The 21,340-nt window shown below is 49.7% G+C and overlaps 1 protein-coding gene across 10 annotated transcripts in view; it reads left to right on the top strand.

Annotated features, from left to right (window-relative positions):
• The window catches only part of RNF32 (ring finger protein 32), a 28,677-nt gene that overhangs the window by 2,844 nt on the left and 4,493 nt on the right, over nt 1-21,340 (top strand). For 5 of the 10 annotated variants that reach the window (XM_021078725.1, XM_005673083.3, XM_005673082.3 and 2 more), the window contains exons 3-8: nt 191-276; nt 1,105-1,372; nt 4,687-4,829; nt 7,538-7,570; nt 8,086-8,210; nt 8,332-8,440. In XM_021078725.1, the coding sequence (XP_020934384.1) occupies nt 262-276; nt 1,105-1,372; nt 4,687-4,829; nt 7,538-7,570; nt 8,086-8,210; nt 8,332-8,440 (693 nt within the window). In that variant the 5' untranslated portion in view covers nt 191-261. Of the gene's footprint in view, nt 1-190; nt 277-1,104; nt 1,373-2,981; nt 4,433-4,686; nt 4,830-7,537; nt 7,571-8,085; nt 8,211-8,331; nt 8,441-21,340 lie in introns of those variants that run through there. The other 5 variants (XM_013985548.2, XM_013985550.2, XR_002340273.1 and 2 more) reach the window with 3 other exon arrangements.

The following is a 21,340-nucleotide window of genomic DNA, read 5'->3' as shown; positions in this document are numbered from 1 at the left end:
AGGACAGGGCCGGATTAAGTCCTGATGGGCTTGAATCCCTCCAGGACCCGAGTGTGTAGCTTGGCACTGCGCTGGTGGGCACTCCGCTTGCTTCACCATCCGTTAGACTCTCGACGTACATCTTGCCCATGAACTTGATCGGAGATTTTATGTACACTCTGATTCTGACTTTCTCTTGACTCTCTTACAGTAGAGAATTAAAGGACGGTGACATGATGATGTAACTCGAGAGAGCCAAGCAGCGACTTTTCCTGAATCGGCATGTTAAGAAAGAAGGTACAGAGTCCTTTTTAAAGCATACACATCCTTTGACTCATGAGTACTTTGGTCTTTTTTTGGGGGGTTTTTTGTTGTTGTTGTTTTGCCTTTTTTTTTGCCTTTTCTAGGGCCGCTTCCCATGGCATATGGAGGTTCCCAGGCTAGGGGTTGAATCAGAGCTGTAGTCTCCAGCCTGCACCACAGCCACAGCAACGCAGGATCCGAGCCGTGTCTGCAACCTACACCACAGCTCACAGTAATGCCGGATCCTTAACCCGCTGAGCGAGGCCAGGGATCGAACCCGCCACCTCATGGTTCCTAGTCGGATTTGTCATCCACTGCGCCACGATGGGAACGCCTCATGAGTACTTTGATTTCAGCTATCTGACAGTATGAATGAAAAACAGACCTCGCTTCAGTGGGGAATTGTCAGCTGTAGTACTCGGCGCAAGCATATCTTAGCTGCACAGCAATTTTATCTTGTAGGCGTTTTCGCCCCAAAAGCATATACCTAAAAGCAAGTGCCTCTTTGGTATAACAGAAGCAAGCCTTGCCTGGAGTCCGATCTACTGACAGTGACACCGAACTTGCTCAGGCATGCTCCGCTTTTGCAGGTCCCAGGGCATTTGTTCACATTACGATTAAGGCCTTGGTGCTTAAATGAAAAGATATCGAGACCGGGCTGTGCTCCCCTGACTTGGTGAAGGAAGCCCATGAAGGTGAAGCAGTCTTTACTGCTGGATTCGGTCAGCCGTTCCCGTGAGGCTGTGCTTTAACGCGTCAGCGTGCTTGGAAATGAGCCATTGGATGATGCTCCGGATCTAAGGCTTTTCCCCTCGGTTTCAGGGTCATTCTGCTAAACCAGCGAACTTCGCCATCACGGCAGCTGCCTTGCAAGATCACATCTTACGTGATCTTCAAATTCGAAATCCGTCCCGCGCACCACCGCCTTCGAAGACAAAGGTGCCGAAGACAGAGGCCAGAGCCAAATCTCCACAAAGAAACAGGAAACCAGGGGTAGATACTGGACCTAAGAAACCCACACGAGGCCCTGGGCTGGAGGATGCGGAAAAAGAGTACGTTCTGGATCCACACCCACCACCGTTAACTTTAGGTAAGCGGCTCTCATCGTTTGGGTTTTGACTTGTCAGAGCTGAAAAAAATCCAGCTGAGAGTGACAGTATCCATTTCTTGGGTGCAGAAATTAACTTTTAATCTTACAGAAAGACATGTGCTCGGAAGTTTAGGAATGATGGGGAGAATTTGAGCAAGAAAATAATGATAAGGAGAATAAGCAAAAGTAAAATAAATATGCATTAACCCACCCTGGTGGAATATAAATAATCAAATACATAAATGTATAGCGAGAAAGGGTCTTTCTTTCTTTCTTTTTTTTTTTTTTTTTTTTTTTGTCTTTTTGCTATTTCTAGTGCCACTCCCATAGCATAGGGAGGTTCCCAGGCTAGGGGTGGAATCGGAGCTGTAGCCGCCGGCCTACACCACAGCCACGGCGGGATCCAAGCTGCGTCTGCAGCCTACACCACAGGTCATGGCTAACGCCAGATCCTTCACCCACTGAGCAAGGCCAGGGACCGAACCCACAACCTCAGTTCCTAGTTGGATTCGTTAACCACTGAGCCACAACAGGAATTCCAGGAAAGGTTCTTTCTTACAGTAGAATGACACCTAATAAATACAGTAAATGGGGCTGGAAACAGAAAGGCAGCATTTGGCAAAGGCCACGGCGATAACCGCGTGTGGACGCAGTCTCTACACAGTATTTGTCCTTGGTGTCTGGCTTATGGCTCTTAGCATCATGTCTGCAAGGTTCACGCATGTGGGAGCACTAGTGGAATTTCATTCTTTTTTAAGACTGAATAACACTCCATTGCGTGCATGTAGCACGTTAGTCTATGCCCTCGGCTGGCATCAGCGGCCACTTGTCCCTCCCCTTCCGTTACTGTGAATAACGCTGCCGTGAACACTGCTGTGCTGTGTTCTGCTGGCGTCTCCGCTTTCAGTTCTTTGGGGCATATACTGAGAGAAGTGGCCGGATCGCATGATAATTCTAGACATAACGTTTGAGGAACCACCATAAAAGATTATTAGTGATGCTAGGATGGACAGGTGTGGCCAAGGACCCTGGGTCTGAGGGCAGGGGACGCTGGGGGCCCGAAGGCTGGGGCTGCACCACGAGGAGGGAGCCTGTGGCCGCAGCGACAGCCAGGGGACCGTCATTCTTCTCCGGGAACTGTCGGCCGTGCTCGTTCTGACCTGGAACACGTGCAAGCTTGGAATATTGTGACAGTCGTTTCGTGACTGGCTTCCGTCTCAGCGTCACCTGAGCAATTGACAAGATGTCAATTCAGCGGCTGCAAGAGCTTCCCACTGTGGCGCAAATGAGTCCTTCTTTCCGGAGCTCTTGACGGGAAAGATGTCATTATTATGCGTGTTACTAAGGCGGAGGGACCACATGCTCTCAATTCTTACCCAAACAGGAGAGTGCCCTTGCGTGTTCGGTCCTTTCCCGCCGATTTGCTGCGTGCTTTGTGTCCTCGGCCCGGTGACCCCGTGTGACACAGCCACAAGAATGTCTTCTGCTGCTGTGTCAGCACCTGCCAATGTTATGTCTGATTTCAGAGTGAATAAAATCTTCATCCTCCCTGTTACGCCTGTCAGCTTCTGTCTCTATGGCTCATGACTTGGGGGGTTTAAATTCTTAGGGACCTGTTCCGAGACGACAGAGATGTCCCCACGTTTGCCTTACTGCCTTTGAAGCCTGGCCCGTCCCCTTCGGATCTCATCACGCTTTATTCTGCAGATGCTTTTGAGAACATCAGTTGGGACAGCAAGTTAAGTAAGCTAGGTCCTTCCCTCCGACCTCCAGACGACGGTCCAGCCTCTCGGCTGGCTTGTGGTGAGAGACGGCGGGATGGGGCGTGTGACCCGGGGCTTCTGTTTCTATGTCATTAGCTCGCTGTTTTAATTCATAAAATTTGGTCATATGTCTTAAGGGGTAAGAAAAGAGTCAAAATCCATCCCCTAAAACCTCTTCCAAAAATATATCCTCTCAATACCTTAGCATACAGTAGGTGATCTTCCAGTGTTATCTTCATGGAGACCTTCCTTCTGGAACCTTCCGTCATCCTGCTCCCCACTGGACCAGTTGCTCTGTCGGCCCCTTCCTGCAGATGAGTCCCTTTGTCGTGCTGTGTGTTGGGTCCTCACTGGGGAGAAGCGACCCCCCGTAACTTCTTAAGAAGGAGCGTGCAGGAGACCGCGCGGGAGCTCACAGACGCAAGGGTGTTCTCATTCCACTCGGATGCTGGGCTGGGGCTTCTCAGAGGTTTTGACCTGGGAACCTTCATCGCAGGTTTTGGGAAGAACTGCTGCCTGGTGCCTGTGCTGCTGCAGATACGTCGGATGTAATTCTGGTTCCTGGTCCTTTGGGGGGTCTGTCTCTGCCTCTGTGGCTTCGCAGTGACAGGCCTTGGCGCGAGTCCTTTGTCTGGGCCTTGTGGGGTCCTCTCAAACTAGAAGCGTGGGTTCCCTTCGGGGCGGGGGAAGGCTTTTGGACTATTTTCTTGAAGATGGTTACCCTTTTCTTTGTGGAAATGCGTGTCTTTCGGATGCCAGCCCTCCTGCACTGATCATTCTGTTTTCTTATTTTCCGGCTCCTGCTCAACCTTGTTTTTCTGCTTGGGGGTCCCCTTCCCGCAGCTCCAGTCTCTCAGCTTTCACGTCTCCACTCTGCTCTGCCTTCAGGAGCTCCCTGCTGTGCTCTGACCCTTCCGGTCACAGCTTCCTGGTCTTGTTTGGTGGGCATGACGACAGATGTTTCTGTTCCTAGACGGCCTTGGAGGCGGACGGCTGCGTCCAGTCCACTCACTGGCTGGGGTGGAGGGAGGGGCAGCTGGTGCCCACCACCCCCCATTCTGCTGAGCTGGGGGCAGTGACTCCCCCAGAGGGAAGGTCCCCACTGGAGTAGGAGCTCCAGGTCTGCTGCAGGTGGACACGCCCTGGCTTCTCAAACACGGCTGACCCATCATAAGCATCTTTTCGCAAGGTCGCACTGGTGGCAGAAACCAGCCACATTGGACGAAGGCAATGCTGAAAGGCCGAGGGAGGAGCCCGGCGAGAAATGAGGAAGGCCTCTGGCTGACGCATGTGAAAAGTTAGTAAAACTGGACCTTCTGGAATCACTGTGAAAATGAAATAAATATGGGAAATTAAAACATAAACATAAGGTGAGGCGCCGCCCTTGACTTCTCCGCACTCGTAGAAAGCAGCCTCCCAAGTAGGTGGAAGAAAGTACAGAAGATAATCACGTTTACTTGATATTTGTTTGCAAAATGATGTCATTAAAATTCTGTAGAGTGTCACACTCTAAATATACTAAACTCATATTTCCTATTGTTTTAACTTCAGCGCAGAAGCTGGGCCTCTTTGACCCTCCCCCACGGCCCCTGTCTTCAGCCGAGTGGGAGAGAGTGAAGCAGAGGTCGGTCCTGCAAGGCGATTCCCTGCAGCCCTGCCCCATATGCAAAGAAGAATTCGAACTTCGCCCCCAGGTACTTGGCGTGATGCTTAGAGGAGCAACCCCGGGGGGGCTTCCCTAGGGGCTAGACCCTGAACTGGGGCTTTAGAGCCCAGGCTTCCTGCTTCCCGTTTTTCCTTCCTCTGTGACCCTCAGAGACCTACCTTCTTTTCTGTTAAAGTGTGTGCGAAAAAGAACCCAGCACCCTCATCAAACCGTCTGATTTACTGAACGACCCTCATGCGCAAGCCTAGAGTTTGTACCAAGGCAGTTCCCCTTTCACTGGCTGTGAGCTGAGGGGCCGGAAAAGAACTCCTGTGAACTGAAAGCAGAAAAGGAAACCAACCCTGGGTCTCTCTCAGTATCTGGGGAAGGCTCTGAAGTGAAATCTTCTCCTAATCTTAGCGTTTAGCTTTGTAAGATTGATGATACTGCGGACAACACACATCAGCTTTCGTCAGGTTCTTTTTCTAAGACATACTTGGCCTAATTCACCTTTAATCTCCTGGACGTCAGGGACTCGGCCCTTCCTAGAGGGTTTTTTTGAGCTGTGACCACCCAATAACAATCTCCTACACAGAGGCACTTGGATGTTTGCTAAAAAAAAAATATATATATATATATATATATATATATAGAGAGAGAGAGAGAGAGAGAGTTAAAAGCAAATAGAGTTAAAAGCAGGCTTAAAATCCCCAGCCAAGGACCGCCAGGCTCTACTTACTCCCTGGCACCCAGACTCTCAAACTTAACTTGTTTTCGTAAGTCTGATCGTTAATGAGTTCGTTCACAGCCATAAGCCCTCGTTCTTTGCTGATCTGGACTCACAGGTATTGTGCACATACTTACTCCGTTCTTCTCCTTGATCAGGACCTCAGACGTACCCGTAGGATGATTGAGCATTTGAGGAGCAACAGAGCTGCGAAATTCACAAGGAGCTCTTTCGAAATTATGCTGTGACCGTTTAGCCTGAGTGTGGTAGACAGAATGAAAAGTTGAGGCTGAACATCTTAAGGGGGGGATCAGGAGGCAGGCCCCCCATTCTGCACTTCTGCTCTTTATAAATGCCTCCTACGATACTCTGGTTTGGTCAGAAACACAGACACGTGTTTCTTCTTCGTGTCTAGGTTTTGTTCTCATGTTTAGAGTTTTCCATGGTTATAAACAGCAGTTGGCATTTTCCTGACATCTGGTGGTTTGAGAGGGCTTCAGTCAAGCTGGAGGATGTCTTCGATGGGCATCGTACCCCTTTAACAAAAAGTGGGTAATAAACCGTCGATGCCGTCTAAGTAGGCCGGCTCAGGAAGCACGCCCGGCACAGCTGGAAGTGAATCCCGACTTCTGGATGTTTTTAGGATAGCTACCACTTATTTATTTCTGTTATCTCAGAGCGTGTTTGCCAAAAACAGGTATTTATGGCCATTGAAAAAGTACAGTATTTTACATATTGAGAAGTGTGATATGCAGTATAGATCATCAAATGTCCATTGACAGATACAACTCTGAAGATGATTTGATTCCATGAAAAGTGAGTAACGGAGTCCACAGAAGTTATTAGATTAAATGGTGGCAATTACAAAGGACCCACATTAGTGAGTTTTTCTAATTTAGGCTTATCCATGGCAGTAAGTTTCAAGGAAAGGTTTTAGAATTCTCTGAAATGAAGGGGGGGTGTCACTGTAACATCTGAAAGTTTCACGGAGATCAGCGGCCAGATATTGAGTGTCTGCCCCCCCCACCCCCCCAGGGGAAAGTGGGGGCAGGTCCTGGACAGAAGGAAGTGCCTCTGCGGGCCCCCTCCTCCGCCCCACCTCCAGAGAGCAGTGTCCTGGTCACCTGCCCTTGGTCCTGCCTCCCAGAAGAGCCAACTGCCTTGTTCTTCATTCGGCCTAAGCAGCTGCCTTTGTCACAGCCCAAAACATCACTAATGGCGGGAACTTGGGTCACAGAAAATGGGCTTTTCTCGGGACCACACTCCCTGCCTTTAAAAAAGACAAAGCGATCATATGTATCTAGGATTTGTTGCTAATTATACTCAAGAGTGAGGTTTGGTTGACCCGAGTCCTGAGAAAAGGTATTTATCTGCCTTGCCTTCTCTGCTCCCCGCCTCAGCCCAGGCGCTCCGCACTCCACGTATGCTCTGTCTTAGGCTCTGCCCAGAAGTGCATGGCTTTCATAATTGTTTCTTTTTTTGGTTTTTGCCTTTTTTTCTTTTCTAGGGCCGCCCCCGTGGCATATGGAGGTTCCCAGGCTAGGGGGTCTCATCGGAGCTGGAGCCACCGGCCTACACCACAGCCACAGCCTCGCTGGATTCGAGCCCACGTCTGCAACCTCCACCACAGCTCACGGCAACGCCGGATCCTTAACCCACTGAGCGAGGGCAGGGATCGAACCCGCAACCTCATGGTTCCTAGTCGGATTCGTTAACCGCTGAGCCACAACGGAACTCCCGTAATTGTTTCATTTTTAACTGTACGCTCCTTCTATAGCAAACCTCACATGTTCGTTGGATGGCTCAGAGCGTTGTTAGGTTTTCTCAGGGAGGTTTAATACCTGCGCTGTGCAAAACTTCAACCCTAAATATCGTAAATATCCAGGGGGTTAATCTGCCTTCTAAACTTTTCAAAGAAACAGCCCAGCTTACCTTTCCAGGAGTCACAACTTCTCTTTTAATTAATGCATTGATGCTGCTTCTCTTTTAAGCCAATTTAAACTTCAAACATCCTTTTGTCTTCCGAGCAGGTGCTGCTGTCTTGCTCCCACGTGTTCCACAGGGTGAGTGGCAGACCCCCCACACCCCCGAGTCAGGTGCACAGGGCAGCCTTGTAGCTCAGGGGGCAGGGCCTCCTCTTCATCTCCCAGAGAGGCCACTTCCTTTAGCCAAAATCACCATTCACGGCGAAAATACGACCCTGTGGTGAAATTTGTGGCTTTTATGTGACCACAGAGCCACAGTCGTTTGCCCCGGAGGGTGGTGTTAGGCGTGACTCTCCAGTGGGGGGCAGCTCCCTTCCAGGTGACTGCCTGGGAGCCTGTGTGCAGGGACCACGCACCTTCACCCGAGCCGTTTCGAGCAGCTTTCAGTGTATCTGCATGTGTGTTCTCGTAAGAGACCCAGAACAAGCTTCATGAGGAAGGTGTCCGCATCTGCTGAAACTGCTCGCTGTCATAATCGAAATTGGACCAAGTCTCATAATTATGAGAGAAAAGAACGCCGTAATGACACGCGAGCAAAAATGTGGTTTATCAGTAAGGCCTCGGCCCATTTTAAGGGAAATGTTTTTCTTCAGGCATGCCTTCAAGCTTTCGAAAAGTTCACAAATAAAAAAACCTGTCCCCTCTGTCGAAAGAACCAGTATCAAACCCGGGTGATTCATGACGGGGCCCGACTCTTCAGAACCCAGTGTGCGACCAGGTGAGAGGCCCAGGGCCCGTCCCAGGGGCTGAGGCCCCGCTGCAGACAGACCCTCGCGGGCCTCCTCGGCCGCCGGCCCCGGGGCTGGCCCGGTGGGGGCTGACCGGCCTCTGTGTTCCAGGATCCAGGCCTCCTGGAGAGGACACGTGGTCAGGACGTGGTACCGGGACCTGAGGAGGAGGGTGCCGCCCACCGACGCCAAGTTGAGGAGGAAGTTCTTTGAGGAAAAGGTAGGCGCAGACCCTTCACGCTCCAGGCGTCTCTGCTGGTGACTCGGGGCGGGGGGGGGGTCACCAGGGCCCCGCCGGCCGCGAGACCCCGAGGCCAGCTCCGCTTGCAGACTCTTTGCAAGATGCTGGAGCCACTGCTGCCTTCAACGGGCTTTCTAACCCGGCTGGTGAAGACTTGCAGCTCTTGTTCTCCAGTGAAATCTCAGAATTCATACAGCTGGAGTGAGGCACACTTGAGAGCAACCTGCGTTTATGGGACAAGTGTTTCCAGAAACCCGTGCTTTCAGGGAAGAGGATGGAGACAAGCTTAAGCTTTTCACATCCCCTGAAAAATGGAAGGGAATTCAAAAAGAGGCAGAAAAAGGCCCCAGCGCGACAGTTTTACGGAGTCCTGAGGTCACCCCAAGGCGAGTTCTCAGGAGTAACTAACTTCACTTTCCGCCCTTTCTTTTAACCATTTTTATCTTTGGTTCTTGGGCCTGGCACACACCGCACGGGCCTGGCACACACAGCACGGGCCACCGGGGGCCGGGCCAGCCGCGCCGGCTGCCCCCCCAGCTCTGCCCTCTGCTCTGGCTGCTCCGGGCCCAGGGTCCCGGCTGCGATGTGCCGCCTGGTGCTGATGGGGGCCTAGCACACGGGGGCTCGCGTGCACGTGCCTCCTGTCAGTGCCAGTCCCCGGCGGCCAGCGCTTTGCCTGCCGCAGATGTGCGGGGGAATTGGGGGCCGATGTGTTTCCCCCAATCACTAAGCTGACCCCATCGCACGGTCCTGTTGTTATTATCAATTATTTTTAGATCTTTTCTAAACGTGCTTGTGCCTTAGGCCACGGAGCAGCGAGTGGTAGAAAGTTACTCCGCTCTGGCCCAGGCCCTTCTCCCCGCACCGCTCCCTGGGCGTGGGACGCGCCCGCGCCTGGTCCTCAGGGCGGGACGCTGCCTGCAGCCCCTCACGCCTGTGCTCGCATCCCGTCCAGCGAACCCCAGGCCATGGTGCGCCCCCGGCTCTGTGCACCGCCGCACAGCTGGCACCCTCGCCCCTCTGCCGCCCCCGCTGAGAACCGCAGGGATCCTAGAAGGGAGTGGACTGCTGCTTGACCGTAACACCCTTCCTGGTCGCTGAGGGGGCTGTCCCAGGCAGTGGGGCAGTCACTTTCAATACGCACAAGAAAATCAGAATTGTGGCTTTGTGATGTCACCGCCTCCAATTCAGTCAAGAAAGGATCCTTGAGGGAGTTCCCGCTGTGGCTCAGAACCTGACTAGTATCCATGAGAATGTGGGTTCAAACCCTGGCCTGGCTCAGTGGGTCAGGGATCCAGCGTTGCTGTGAGCTGTGGTGATCTGTCCTCAGGCATGGCCTTGAAACCCTGTTGTCTAGGTGACACTGCGGTTGAAGCGGTAGGTCAGATGTGCTTCGAGGGCCGGGGCAGTCTGGGCGCTGGCAGGCCATGCCCGCAGTGCTGGCCCCTGGGCTGGGCTGGGGGGTTCCCGCAGCAGCTGGCGCCACCCTCTGCAAGGGTGGCGGGAGGCAGAGGCTGTGGACAGAGGGTCTGCAGGTCTACACGGTTTTCACCAAGTTGTCCACAACCCCTCCAGGCCTGGGACAGGCCGTGTCTGCGGCAGGGTCCCGTGACAACCTCCCGCTGTCAACACTGCCTAGGCTTTTTCAAACGCCCCCATTTTTTAGAAGCAACAGCAGATCAGCTAAAGCTCGTGCTTGCTGACTGGATAGAAAGCACAGGTGCCACCTCCACTTCTTGGACGGTGAGCCTTTCCCCTCTCGCCTCAGGAAGGCCCTTCCTCATGGGTCTCAGCATCCCGGAGTCCCTCACCTCCCCCCCCAAAGCGAGTCCGTGCCCAAGCTCCCTGCAGTGAGCCTGGAGGGGGCCAGGCCCCGTGTCCTAGGAGCGCCTGGCATCTTTCATCAGCAACCGTGCCGTGCAGGTCGTAGCTCCCTCTGAGCCAGGACTGTCTCCCACAGTGGCTTTTCATTTTCTTGATGATCTGTCCGTGCTTTTCTGTATACTTGGTCTGACGGTCAGGCCTCTTCTCTGCGTTACTCTTAGTAAAGTCTTGTGTATGGGGTTAGGAAGTGTTCTCATTTCATTCTTTTCCATGGGGCTGTCCAGGTTGCCCAGCACCACTTATTGAACAGGCTGTCCTTTCTCCATTGTATATTCTTGCCTCCTCTGTCATAGATGAGTTGGCTGTAGGTGCGTGGGTTTCATCATGGGCTTTCTCTCCTGTTCCGCTGCTCTCTATTTCTGTGTTTGCGTCAGTACCATACGGTGTTGATGACTGTTGCTTTGTAGTATAGTCTGAAGTCCGGGAGCCTGATTCCTCCAGCTCATTTTTCTTTCTCGGGACAGCTTTGGCTATTCTGCGTTACTCTTAGTAATTTCTGACCTACAGTATGTGTTGTCTTTCAACTCCAAAATCATTCAGGGTTTCCTCATATATAATCTTGATGACAGACTCCGTGGTCATTTGACCTCATGCGTATATCGTTTTTCTCAGCATCTTCATGCGTCATCTTAAAATAACCTGAAAATGGGCCCCACTGTGCTTTCCCATAAGGCGGGCGTGAGATTCCACAGACTGACACACACGCTGTATCTCAAATCGTCTTCCCCAGAAGTATTTTAATGTAGTGACGTTAGACTTTATTGCACAAATAGGCATCTTATAATTGCCTGTGTAATCATTAATTAAGTCTGGAATCCGCAGCAGCTAGTTTCCTGCATCTTCTCCACAGTTGTTTCACACTTCACTGTAGCTCACTTGGCCCATTTGGCCATAAATATTTGGCATCTGTAAACCCAAACCTCATTTTAAGCAAACGAAGCCTGCATTTATGTCACACGGACAGAAGGCATGTGCTTCTGTCTTTGCTCCCGACGCCTGTACGGGTCTCGGCTTTATGCTGAACCGCCCGTCTGGGCAGGGCCCACATGCCATCCCCCAGGGTACCGACCACCTCTTACCATCTGCTGAGTGACCCGTGCAGTTGGATTCCATCTTGACGGAGCTGCCTTGCTGAGCTAAGGCCTGCTCCGGGAATTGGTGATGTACGATTTTAACACGCCAGGGTGTCTGATAGAGTCGAACTAGGTTTCTCATTTCATCAGACCCGGGGTCATCTACATCTGTCCAGACTATGAGGAGGCACACAAATGGTAGTTTGCAAACCTAGGTCGGACGATGACCCGGAACTAGTGGCGAAAGACCGTTGGCGAACTGGGTTTTCACACAGTCTCAAAGAACCCACAGACAGTCATGAGTTACAAAGAGAAGGAGAAGCCTCGACACGAGAAGAGCCTGGCCGGCATCGTCTCGGCCCGGTGACCACTCTCACCAGTACGTGGGCAGTGACCGCACTCCCAGGGTGCACTGGGACACAACGGCAACTTTGCACTTTGCTGCCGGCAATGCTTCACACGAACCCACTCACCCAAACACATGTACTCAGGCAAACCCAAAATGAGGGCTATTCTGCAAAACAGCTGACTTCAACCATGACGTGTCCTAAGGAAAAAGGGGGGAATATTCTAGCTGGAATAAAGATGTCTGAGAGAGACAACACTGAGATGTCAGGAGAGGCCCCTGATTGGATCCTGGATCAAAACGAAAACAAAATGCTGTAGTTGAGATTCGGGGGCTACGACTGGGTGAGTCACGCGTCGGTGTGTTAACTGCACTGTCACCGGCAGGCCCAGTGTCCTGGTTCTAGGAGTCACACGCTCACACACATGTACATCAGAAGAGGAGGAGAAATGCAGTGAAATGTAATGGAGTGACCCTAACAATGTCAGTGCAGAACTGGGGTGTACGGGCTGGGGTCAGAAACGAGAAGGAAAGGGAGTGCCCATCGTGGCGCAGTGGAAACAAATCCGACCAGTATCCATGAGGACACAGGTTCGATCCCTGGCCTCACTCAGTGGGTTAAGGATCCAGTGTTGCCCTGAGTGGTGGAGTAGGTGGCAGATGCAGCTCGGAACCCATGTTGCTGTGGCTGTGGCATAGGATGGCAGCTACAGCTCCAATTGGACCCCTGGTCTGGGACCCTCCATATGCCGTGGATGCAGCCCTAAAAAGACAAAACAAACAAACAAAAACTGCACCAATAGTTTGAGAAAAGAGCATCATAAAAAAACTTGTGAACGGGAAGTGGGAAGGTCCTCTCTGGTGGGATTTATAAAACCATAAACACACACACAAACCATAAAGGACCTGATGGATAACTACATAAACCCTCAAAACCCATGTATGGGGGGAAATTCCAAGACCAATGACAAATCAGGAAGGCGTTCTTGCAGTTCAAAGGACTGGAAGCAATTTTCCTTAATATGTGACAAGCAGTTTACAGGACTACAGATGTATAATTACTGCATAGAAGGATGTTCAACCTTAATCATAATTCGAAAAACTAAAATGAAGCAAAGATAAGAACCTGCCTCACCTATTAGATTGGCAGGAATTGAACATTTTGATGATAGTTATCTAAAGCTGATGAGGAGGAGGAGAGAGAGACATTCTTATAAGCCGGTGGTAGAGCTAAGAATGTGCCGTCTGCTGGCTGACCGTTCCCATCGGCCCCTCCTCCAGAAATGTACCCACATATGCTCATAACTGTTTTCTAGGCTAGCGTCACAAGGATGTTAACTATAGCAACGATTAGAAAACAGAAAGAACCATAAACAACCCGAGAGTCCACCACCAAGGGAACGTGCAGACAGGGACTACTTGACAGCAATTACAGAGGCCAAAGTAGGTACGTAGGTGGTGATGCAAAGAGATTTCCAGCAAGTCAGGAAAAGCCAACAAGAAAGGTTAATGCGTAGAAAAGGTACGATGATAGGATAATAATTACAACAAACAAGACTGAGATGGCTTCTATATTAAACAGGTTCTTGAATTACACTGAAAAAAATCTGCCAATATCTTCTCACGGAAGACACATTTGAACCAAATAAAACAAAAGTGTGCTATGCAAAGGCATGCTCAAAAATGAGGAAAGTGTGCAAAAAAAGAAATAAAACAAAATAGCAGTAAGATAAATGAATCTTAAAGTGTGTTTGGGAATTCAGAATCTAACTTACCCTCTCTTCTGGTGGTCATGGCCATGAGAACACTGCCCGTCCGGGGTGCGTGGCTAAAGCTGTACTTACAAAACAGTTATTATGGAACAAGAAAGATGAAAAACAATAAACTAACCAATTCAAGTCTTTTAAGTGTAGGAAGTAGAAAGTATAAAACTAAAAAGTAATTTTTTAGGATAAAAGGAAAACTGGTAGGTAAAGCGAATAGCTGGTATTTGAGGAAAGAAAAACAATGAGATAAATGGCTCATCAGAGTTAAAAAAAAAAAAAAAAAAAAAAAAAAAAACAGTAACAATGCCAAAGTAGTGTCTCACCAGGGTTGAGACAAATTCGGTGAAGCCGAGTGTAGACATGCAGAACAGGAGGCGTAATCACATGTGCGGACATCATTTTAAAACCATAAAGAGACTGTGTGTAACCTCGTGCTATTAAACCTGAAAATATAATTGAAATTACTTTCCATAAAAAGAGAAAATAGGGGAGTTCCCATTGTGGCTCAGTGGTTAACGAATCCGGCTAGGAACCAATGAGGTTGAGGGTTCGATCCCTGGCCTTGCTCAGTGGGTTAAGGGTCTGGCATTGCCGTGAGCTGTGGTGTAGGTCGCAGATAAAGCTCGGATCTGGTGTTGCTGTGGCTCTGGTGTAGGCCAGCGGCTACAGCTCCAATTGGACCCCTAGCCTGGGAACCTCTATAAGCCATCGGTGAGGCCCTAGAAAAGACAGAAAAACAAAGAGAGAAAACATTGAAAAAAAAAACATAAAAGTGACTGAGAAAAACTGTGTTAAAACATCTCAATCTTTACTGAAAAGACAGTAAATATAACAGCCATTACAAATAATGACAGCAAACTAGAACTAAATGAAATTTCCTTGTCACAATAAAGACTATATATCAGAAACTAAAAACATAGTTTTTATGGCCACACCCGCAGCATGTAAAAGTTCCCAGGGAGTTCCCATCGTGGCGCAGTGGTTAACGAACCCGACTAGCAACCATGAGGTTGCGGGTTCGGTCACTGCCCTTGCTCAGTGGGTTAAGGATCTGGCGTTGCCGTGACCTGTGGTGTAGGTTGCAGACGCAGCTCGGATCCCACGTTGCTGTGGCTCTGGCGTAGGCTGGTGGCTACAGCTCCGATTCAACCCCTAGCCTGGGAACCTCCATATGCCGAGGGAGCGGCCCAAAGAAATAGCAAAAAATAATAATAAAAAAAAACTAAAAAAAAAAAAAAAAAGAAGTTCCCAGGCCAGGGACTCAATCCAAGCCACAGTTGCAACCTACACCACAGCTGTGGCAACACCAGATCCCTTAACCCACCATACTGTGTCTGGGGTCAAACCCACACCTCTGCAGCAACCCAAGCCACTGCAGTCGGATTCTTAACCCGCTGCACCACAGTGGGAACTCCAAAAAACCCATGATTTTAGTCAGTGAAACCCTAAAGATGCAAAATAGGTTACCAACTATCATCACACTTTGGCCAATCGTTGCCAATGCCATAATACAAGAAAACAACGTGTGTGTATTATATAATCTGTATTTATTATCTATACACATGGATTTAAAATCATTTGAAAAATTATTAGAACTACTAGGTGTTCCAGATAAATATGCAATAATAATTATTTCCTGAACAGCAAAAATAATGAGATATAAAAGCAATGGAAAAGGATCCTTTTCGTAGTAGTTAATACCTCAAAACAAACTTGTAAGAAACGGACAAAAACTAAATAGGAAGAGCTTGGGGTGATGCTGGCAACACGGCCCAATAAAATGTCCCTCCCTCGTGTCCCTCACCAGCAACAGCAGAGCTGCATCCATCCATGGGCAGGGTGCCTTTCTGGGAGCTGTGGGCTCCATCACCAAACACAAAGGGACCCGGGCGGCATGTCACCCACCATGAAGCAGGTGACTGGCACACACACCTTGGTCCCAGCTGTGGACCCTGAAGAGGCCCTTGAACTTGCTCCTCTCGGCCGCAGCCTGGTGGCTCAGGAGAGCCCCTGCCTTAGATAATCACCCACCAACAAGAAAGCCCTTGTGGAAATACACGTTTCCAGAGAAAACGTTCCAGGATCCTGTTGGGAAAAAAAAAAAAAAGCACACGTTTGGTCACACTGGAGAGGGAAAGGAACAGCCTGGCGTTGCCCACATCGCCACCCCCAGCCCCCCCGGAAGCACAGCTCAGGGCCAGGTGATTTCTCTGACAGAGGAAAAGAGGGTGTGTGAGTGATTTGCCCAGCCTGGTGGGACGTTGCCAGAGGCTCATCTTTCCCGCCCCGTCCACTGTGCTGAATGGTGAGCTGCAGGCGGGGTAAGGAAGAGACCAGGGAAGAAGGAAGAGGCTCTGAGAGGGCGGGAAAGGGATGTGGGTCCTACTGAGTGTTGAGGCCATTAGGAAGTCCACTCAGGAGCCACTGGGGACGCCTCCCAGCACTCCACATGCCTCACCCACACTGTGCAGCCAGTTTCCTGGTGCACTCCTGATAGTAGTGCACGCCTTGGCAGACAGCTAGTGAGCATGTGCAGAAAGCCAGTCCAGCTCTGCAGGTCAAGGAGGTACCACTGCCGGGGAGAGCAAAGGAGGCTGTTGTCACCCAGTCTAGAGCATTGCAGGATTGAGAGAAAGCACCCTTGGAATTCTGCCACGGGTGGAGCAAGGAGCGTGGAGCAGGTGTGTCCACGGAAGGTCTGGGAAGCCTCAGGATCCCTAGTGAGGCTGGTAGAAGGGGTCTCTCTCCTGAAGTCAGTAAAGACCAGAGGATGTGACTGCTTCCTCAAACGCAGAGACAGCAACGCAGACACTGAGGAACCTGAAAACCAAGGAAATGTGACAATACCAATACCTGACCCCAAAGACATGGAGATCTGTGATTTACCTGAAAAAAAGTCAAAACAGATGTTTTGAGAAAGCTCAGTGAGCTACAGAAAACACAGACCATTCAGCACAATCAGGACAACGATATATGAACAAAATAAGTTTAACAGAGACAGAAATGAACCAAATAGATCCTGGAGCTGAAGAATACGACGAATGAAATGAAAAATTCAATAGAAACATTAACATCTGAATGGATCAAACAGAAGAAAGAATCTGTGAATTAAAAGACCAAAGCTTTGAAATTATTCGGTAAAAAGAGAAAAAAGAGTGACCAAAGCATATGTGATCTTTGGGATACATCAAAAGAAACACTCTGTAAATTATTAGAGTCCCGGGAGAGGAGAGGGAGGAGGAAGCAGAAAACACATCTAAAGAAATAATGGCTCAGACCTTTCCAGATCCAGGAGAGATTTAGATATTCAAGTTTATGAAGCTCATAGGTCACCAAACAAACTCAGTTTAAAGAGGTCTTCTCCAAGACACATAATAAAACTGTCAAAAATCAAAGACTAAGAGAGATCTTAAAGGCAGCAAGAGAAAATAAGCTTGTAACTTAGGTATCAAGAAAACACCCATAGGCTGTATTAGTGGATTTCTCAGCAGAAACCACACAAGCCAGAAGATGGTAAATTCAAAGTGATAAAAGGAAAAAACTACCAACCAAGAGTTCTCTGTCTAGCAAAGACGTCCTTCAGGAATGAAGGAGAGAGAAAGACTTTCCCAGACAAACACAAGCTGAGGGAGCTCATCACTAGATCTGCCTACAGGAAATGCTGAAGTTCTTAAGGCTGAAGCAAAAGGATGCTAATTAACAACATGAAGACATATACACAACGCGCTTGTGAAAAAAGGTACACAATCAAATGCAGAGTACTCCAGTATTGTAATATAACAGTGTGTTAATCACTTAACTCTCTCATGAACATTGAAGGACAAAAGCTTTAGATACAACTTGAGTTCCCATCGTGGCTCAGCGGAAACGAATCTGACTAGCATCCATGAAGCCACAGGTTCAATCCCTGGCATCGCTCAGTGGGTTAAGGATCCGGCGTTGCCGTGAGCTGTGGTGTAGGTCGCAGACGTGGCTCCGATCTGGTGTTGCTGTGGCTGTGGTGTAGACCGGCCGCTACAGCTCCGATCTGACCCCTAGCCTGAGAACCTCCATATGCCATGGGTGCAGCCCTAAAAAAGCAAAAAATAAAAACAAGTAACTGTAGCTACAGCAATTTGTTAATGAATATACATTATAAAAATATGTAAGCTGGAGTTCCTGTTGTGGTGCAGCGGTTAACGAATCCGACTAGGAACCATGAGGTTGAGGGTTCGATCCCTGGCCTCGCTCAGTGGGTCAAGGATCCGGCGTTGCCGTGAGCTGCAGCTCAGATCCCGTATTGCTGTGGCTCTGCCGTAGGCCGGCGGCTACAGCTCCGATTAGACCCCTAGCCTGGGAACCTCCAATATGCCACAGGAGCAGCCCAAGAAATGGCAAAAAGGAAAAAAGATGTAAGCTGTGACATCAAAGACCTAAGGGGGGGACTGCAAGGGGAGAGTTTCCGTATGCAAAGTTATCGGTGTAAAATAGATTTGCATCTATATGATGGTTTACGTAAGCCTTGGAACCACAAAGCCAAACCCTAGAGCAGAGCCACTGAGCTAAAGAGAGGGAATGAGAGCATATACCACTATGGAGACTCATCAGTTCACTAAGGAAGACAGCAAGTGAGGCGGAAAGAACACAACAGCCGGAAGAGGAGGTCCCATCGGGGCTCAGCAGGTTAAGAATCCTACTAGTGGCCACAAGGACACGGGTTCAAGCCCTGGCCTCGCTCAGTGGGTTAAGGATCTGGCGTTGCTGTGAGCTGTGGCACAGACCGGCAGCTGCAACTCTGACTCTGCCCCTAGCCTGGGAACCTGCGTATGCCACAGATGCGGGCATAAAAAAGAAAAACAAAAACCAGTCAAGCACAACCCCCCCCCGCAAAAAAAAAGCAGATACAAGGGATGTCTGCACGCCGATGCTCAAGGCAGCATTACGCCCATAGCCAGGACATGGAAACAACCTCGCTGTCTGTCCGCAGATGAAGAAGATGTGTTACACGTACGATGGAGCTCATGAGAGAGAAATCTTAGCATCTGCAACCGCATGCATGAACTTTGAGGACGTTATGCGAAGTGAAACGGACAGAGAAGGCCGGATATGGTATGATTTCACTTAAGTGTAAAATCTAAAAAAAAGTCAAAGTCAAACTCGGAGTTCCCTGGCGGCTCCGTAGGTTAAAGGTTGGCATCGTCGCCCCTGGGGCTCAGGTTTGAGCCCTGGCCTGGGAACTTCTACATACTGTGGGTGCAGCCAAAAAACTTAAAATTAAAAACATTGCAAAGTCAACCCCCCCGGAAACAAAGCCGAGTGGCAGTGGCCAGGGCTTGGGGAGACGGGTGGGGGAGTGGGGAGAGGCTGGCTGGAGGGCACTGGCTTCCCGTAGGAGGCGAGCTCACGTGAGGACCGGGGGCTGTGCTATGCCCCCGAATGGGGCCAAGAGAGCAGATAGTGAATGGTCTCCCCCCGGAAGGGAAGCGGTCGGGATGCGAGCCCACGCGCCCACGCGGGGCAACTAACCCTCGTGCGGCCATCGTCTCCGTCAGATCACCACCTGCGCACCGTAAACTTAGATCCGCCCTGTGTCAGTTGTACCAACCCAGCTGGAAAAAGGACTCCTCACTGAAACTTTCCTAGTGAAATAAAGGGCTTGAGTAAAACGATTGGCCTTTTATTTCGGATGTGGGGGAAAATGTCCCTTTCCCCCATATCATACAAATTTAATTTCGAACTCCCGGAGGAGTCGGACCAGCCGTGCATTTGGAATTCTACAGGTTACTTCTGACGTTTGTCTAGAGGAGTATGAAGACCTAATAGTGTTTTGTTTTGTTTTTTAAGAAAAATTAATGATAGAACATTCTCGTTCAATATCAAAATATATATAAAAATTTGGTAACGAAGGTGCCTGTGACATAACAGACGAACCCTTGATGAAACAGTTAAGAAAGAAGTCACCGGTCTCAGTATAGAAGGTTCTAAGTCTGCAGATCAGTAGAGAAGAGGATGAAGCAAGGAAATCAGTGGCCCGGGAAATTTCGGCATTCATGTGAAGGAAAGACCCAGAGCCACCTCATACCGTATCCTCAGAACAGCTCCACGTGGATTATTTAAATACTTTTAAGGGAATAAATAAAATGGATAGAATACGACACAGCCGAGGTGCTGGGCGCCGGGCCCCGATGCTCTGAGGCCCGGGGTGCACCTGTGCCCCTGCCCCTGCCCCCAACCCTGCAGCGGGAGGGGGGCAGCCCCCACACTGGGGCTGCTCTGCAGACAAACACTGGGAACACGCTGGCCTCGACGGCCCGGCGAGACGACCAGCCGTATTTGAATCTTTGGTAACAGTGGAACACTGGCTTCAACAGCTATTAATGTTCAGGGATTTTGGCGGCGTTCTTGTGCTTTCAGTAACTTACAGTTTGATCCTAGAATATGGCCCAGCAGCAAACGTCAGACATGCAACCACAACACCCTGAGTTAGGAAAGACAGAAGCCGCCCAGAGAGGCCTCTCTAAAAGTCCTTTATCTTAGTTTAATAGCCTGCTCCATTTTATAAAAATAATTAAATAGCATTTTTCTAATGAGAACAACAGAACTTTATTTTCCCCGAGAAACGAACTCGTGTGTTTCAGTTTTTACAAAAAGTTGGAACCAGTTAAGTTTCCTTTAATCGCCTACCCAAATACTTTAACTTAAGCCTGTCAGGAAAATGCGGCTTTAAAATCTAGAAATCAGGATATTTGAAATAAAAATATAACGCTTGGGCTCGGACTCTCATCATATTCATCTTTCCAGTTTTTCAGAATTAAACACAGGTCCTGAAGTCCAGCTTCAGAAGCGTCAGGGCCTCTAGGTTTCCTAGTCATAGAGCCATAAAAGATCAATTCCAAAGCGTGCGTGTGTCGGGGCTCTTGGGGCGGGAGCCTAGCTCCGTGACAGGGACCTTCCAGGAACGCCGCGTTTCCTGCACGGCCTGCCTTTCAGCTCTGCCCTTTGGCACCTGTGTCTTCATCCCGTCACCTCCCCACAACCTAAAGGTGCTCAGAACGTTAAATCACGGAACTGTTGGGGTCCACTGTTTGGATTTTAGAAACTGGAAATCTCACGAAGCGAAACGTGCAGTGGCCACAGTGTCGGCTGTGATGACAGTTCTTTTCTCTGGAGACGGCGTGCACGCCCACAGGCATGTTTTCAAAGCGCTCTCTCCATTCTGACCACTGGCGAGACTTAAAGGCATGCAAAGTCATTTTACATTTCATCTAAAAAATCGAAATCGCAATCACAGAGAAGGCGGGGGGGGGGGGGGGGGGGGCGGTACATGCTGGGTCCCGGCCTCTGTGCGTCAGTGAAATCAAGAAGCTGCAGCAGCGCCTCCTTCGTCTGTCCCAGCAGCCACTGCGATGCCCTCTCCCAGGGGTCGCCAGGCTTCCGTCGGAGGCATCTGGGGCTCCGACCAAAGTCGTCGCCCACCTTCAAAACCTTTCTACTTTGCCAAGTGAGAGTTTAAACCAACATCGTACACCATCAGAACCGTCTCACAAAAGACGGGTTGTTAACACCAGGAAAGTAGGAAGCACCTGACCGCTCCCTAGAGGATAAAAAATTCCATTCCTTTGAAACCACTTTTCCCTTTGCGGGCAGGTGGGTGAAAACATCTCTGCCGTACTTGGGAACCACGGGTTTCGTTACCTTAGGGAAAAAGAAGTCTCATCAAGAGAAAGCAAAGGCAAAGGGGGATGATAATGTGCTGTTTGGGGCACAACGAATGAGAACGTGCTTGCTTCCTTTAACGGTTCAAGGTCTCGCCGAGAAGGACACGCTTCTA

The sequence above is a fragment of the Sus scrofa genome, chromosome 18, assembly GCF_000003025.6.
Source record: "Sus scrofa isolate TJ Tabasco breed Duroc chromosome 18, Sscrofa11.1, whole genome shotgun sequence".
Classification (NCBI taxonomy): domain Eukaryota; kingdom Metazoa; phylum Chordata; class Mammalia; order Artiodactyla; family Suidae; genus Sus; species Sus scrofa.
The sequence above is the reverse complement of the archived record's forward strand: the minus strand, read 5'-3'. Positions and strand labels throughout refer to the sequence as shown.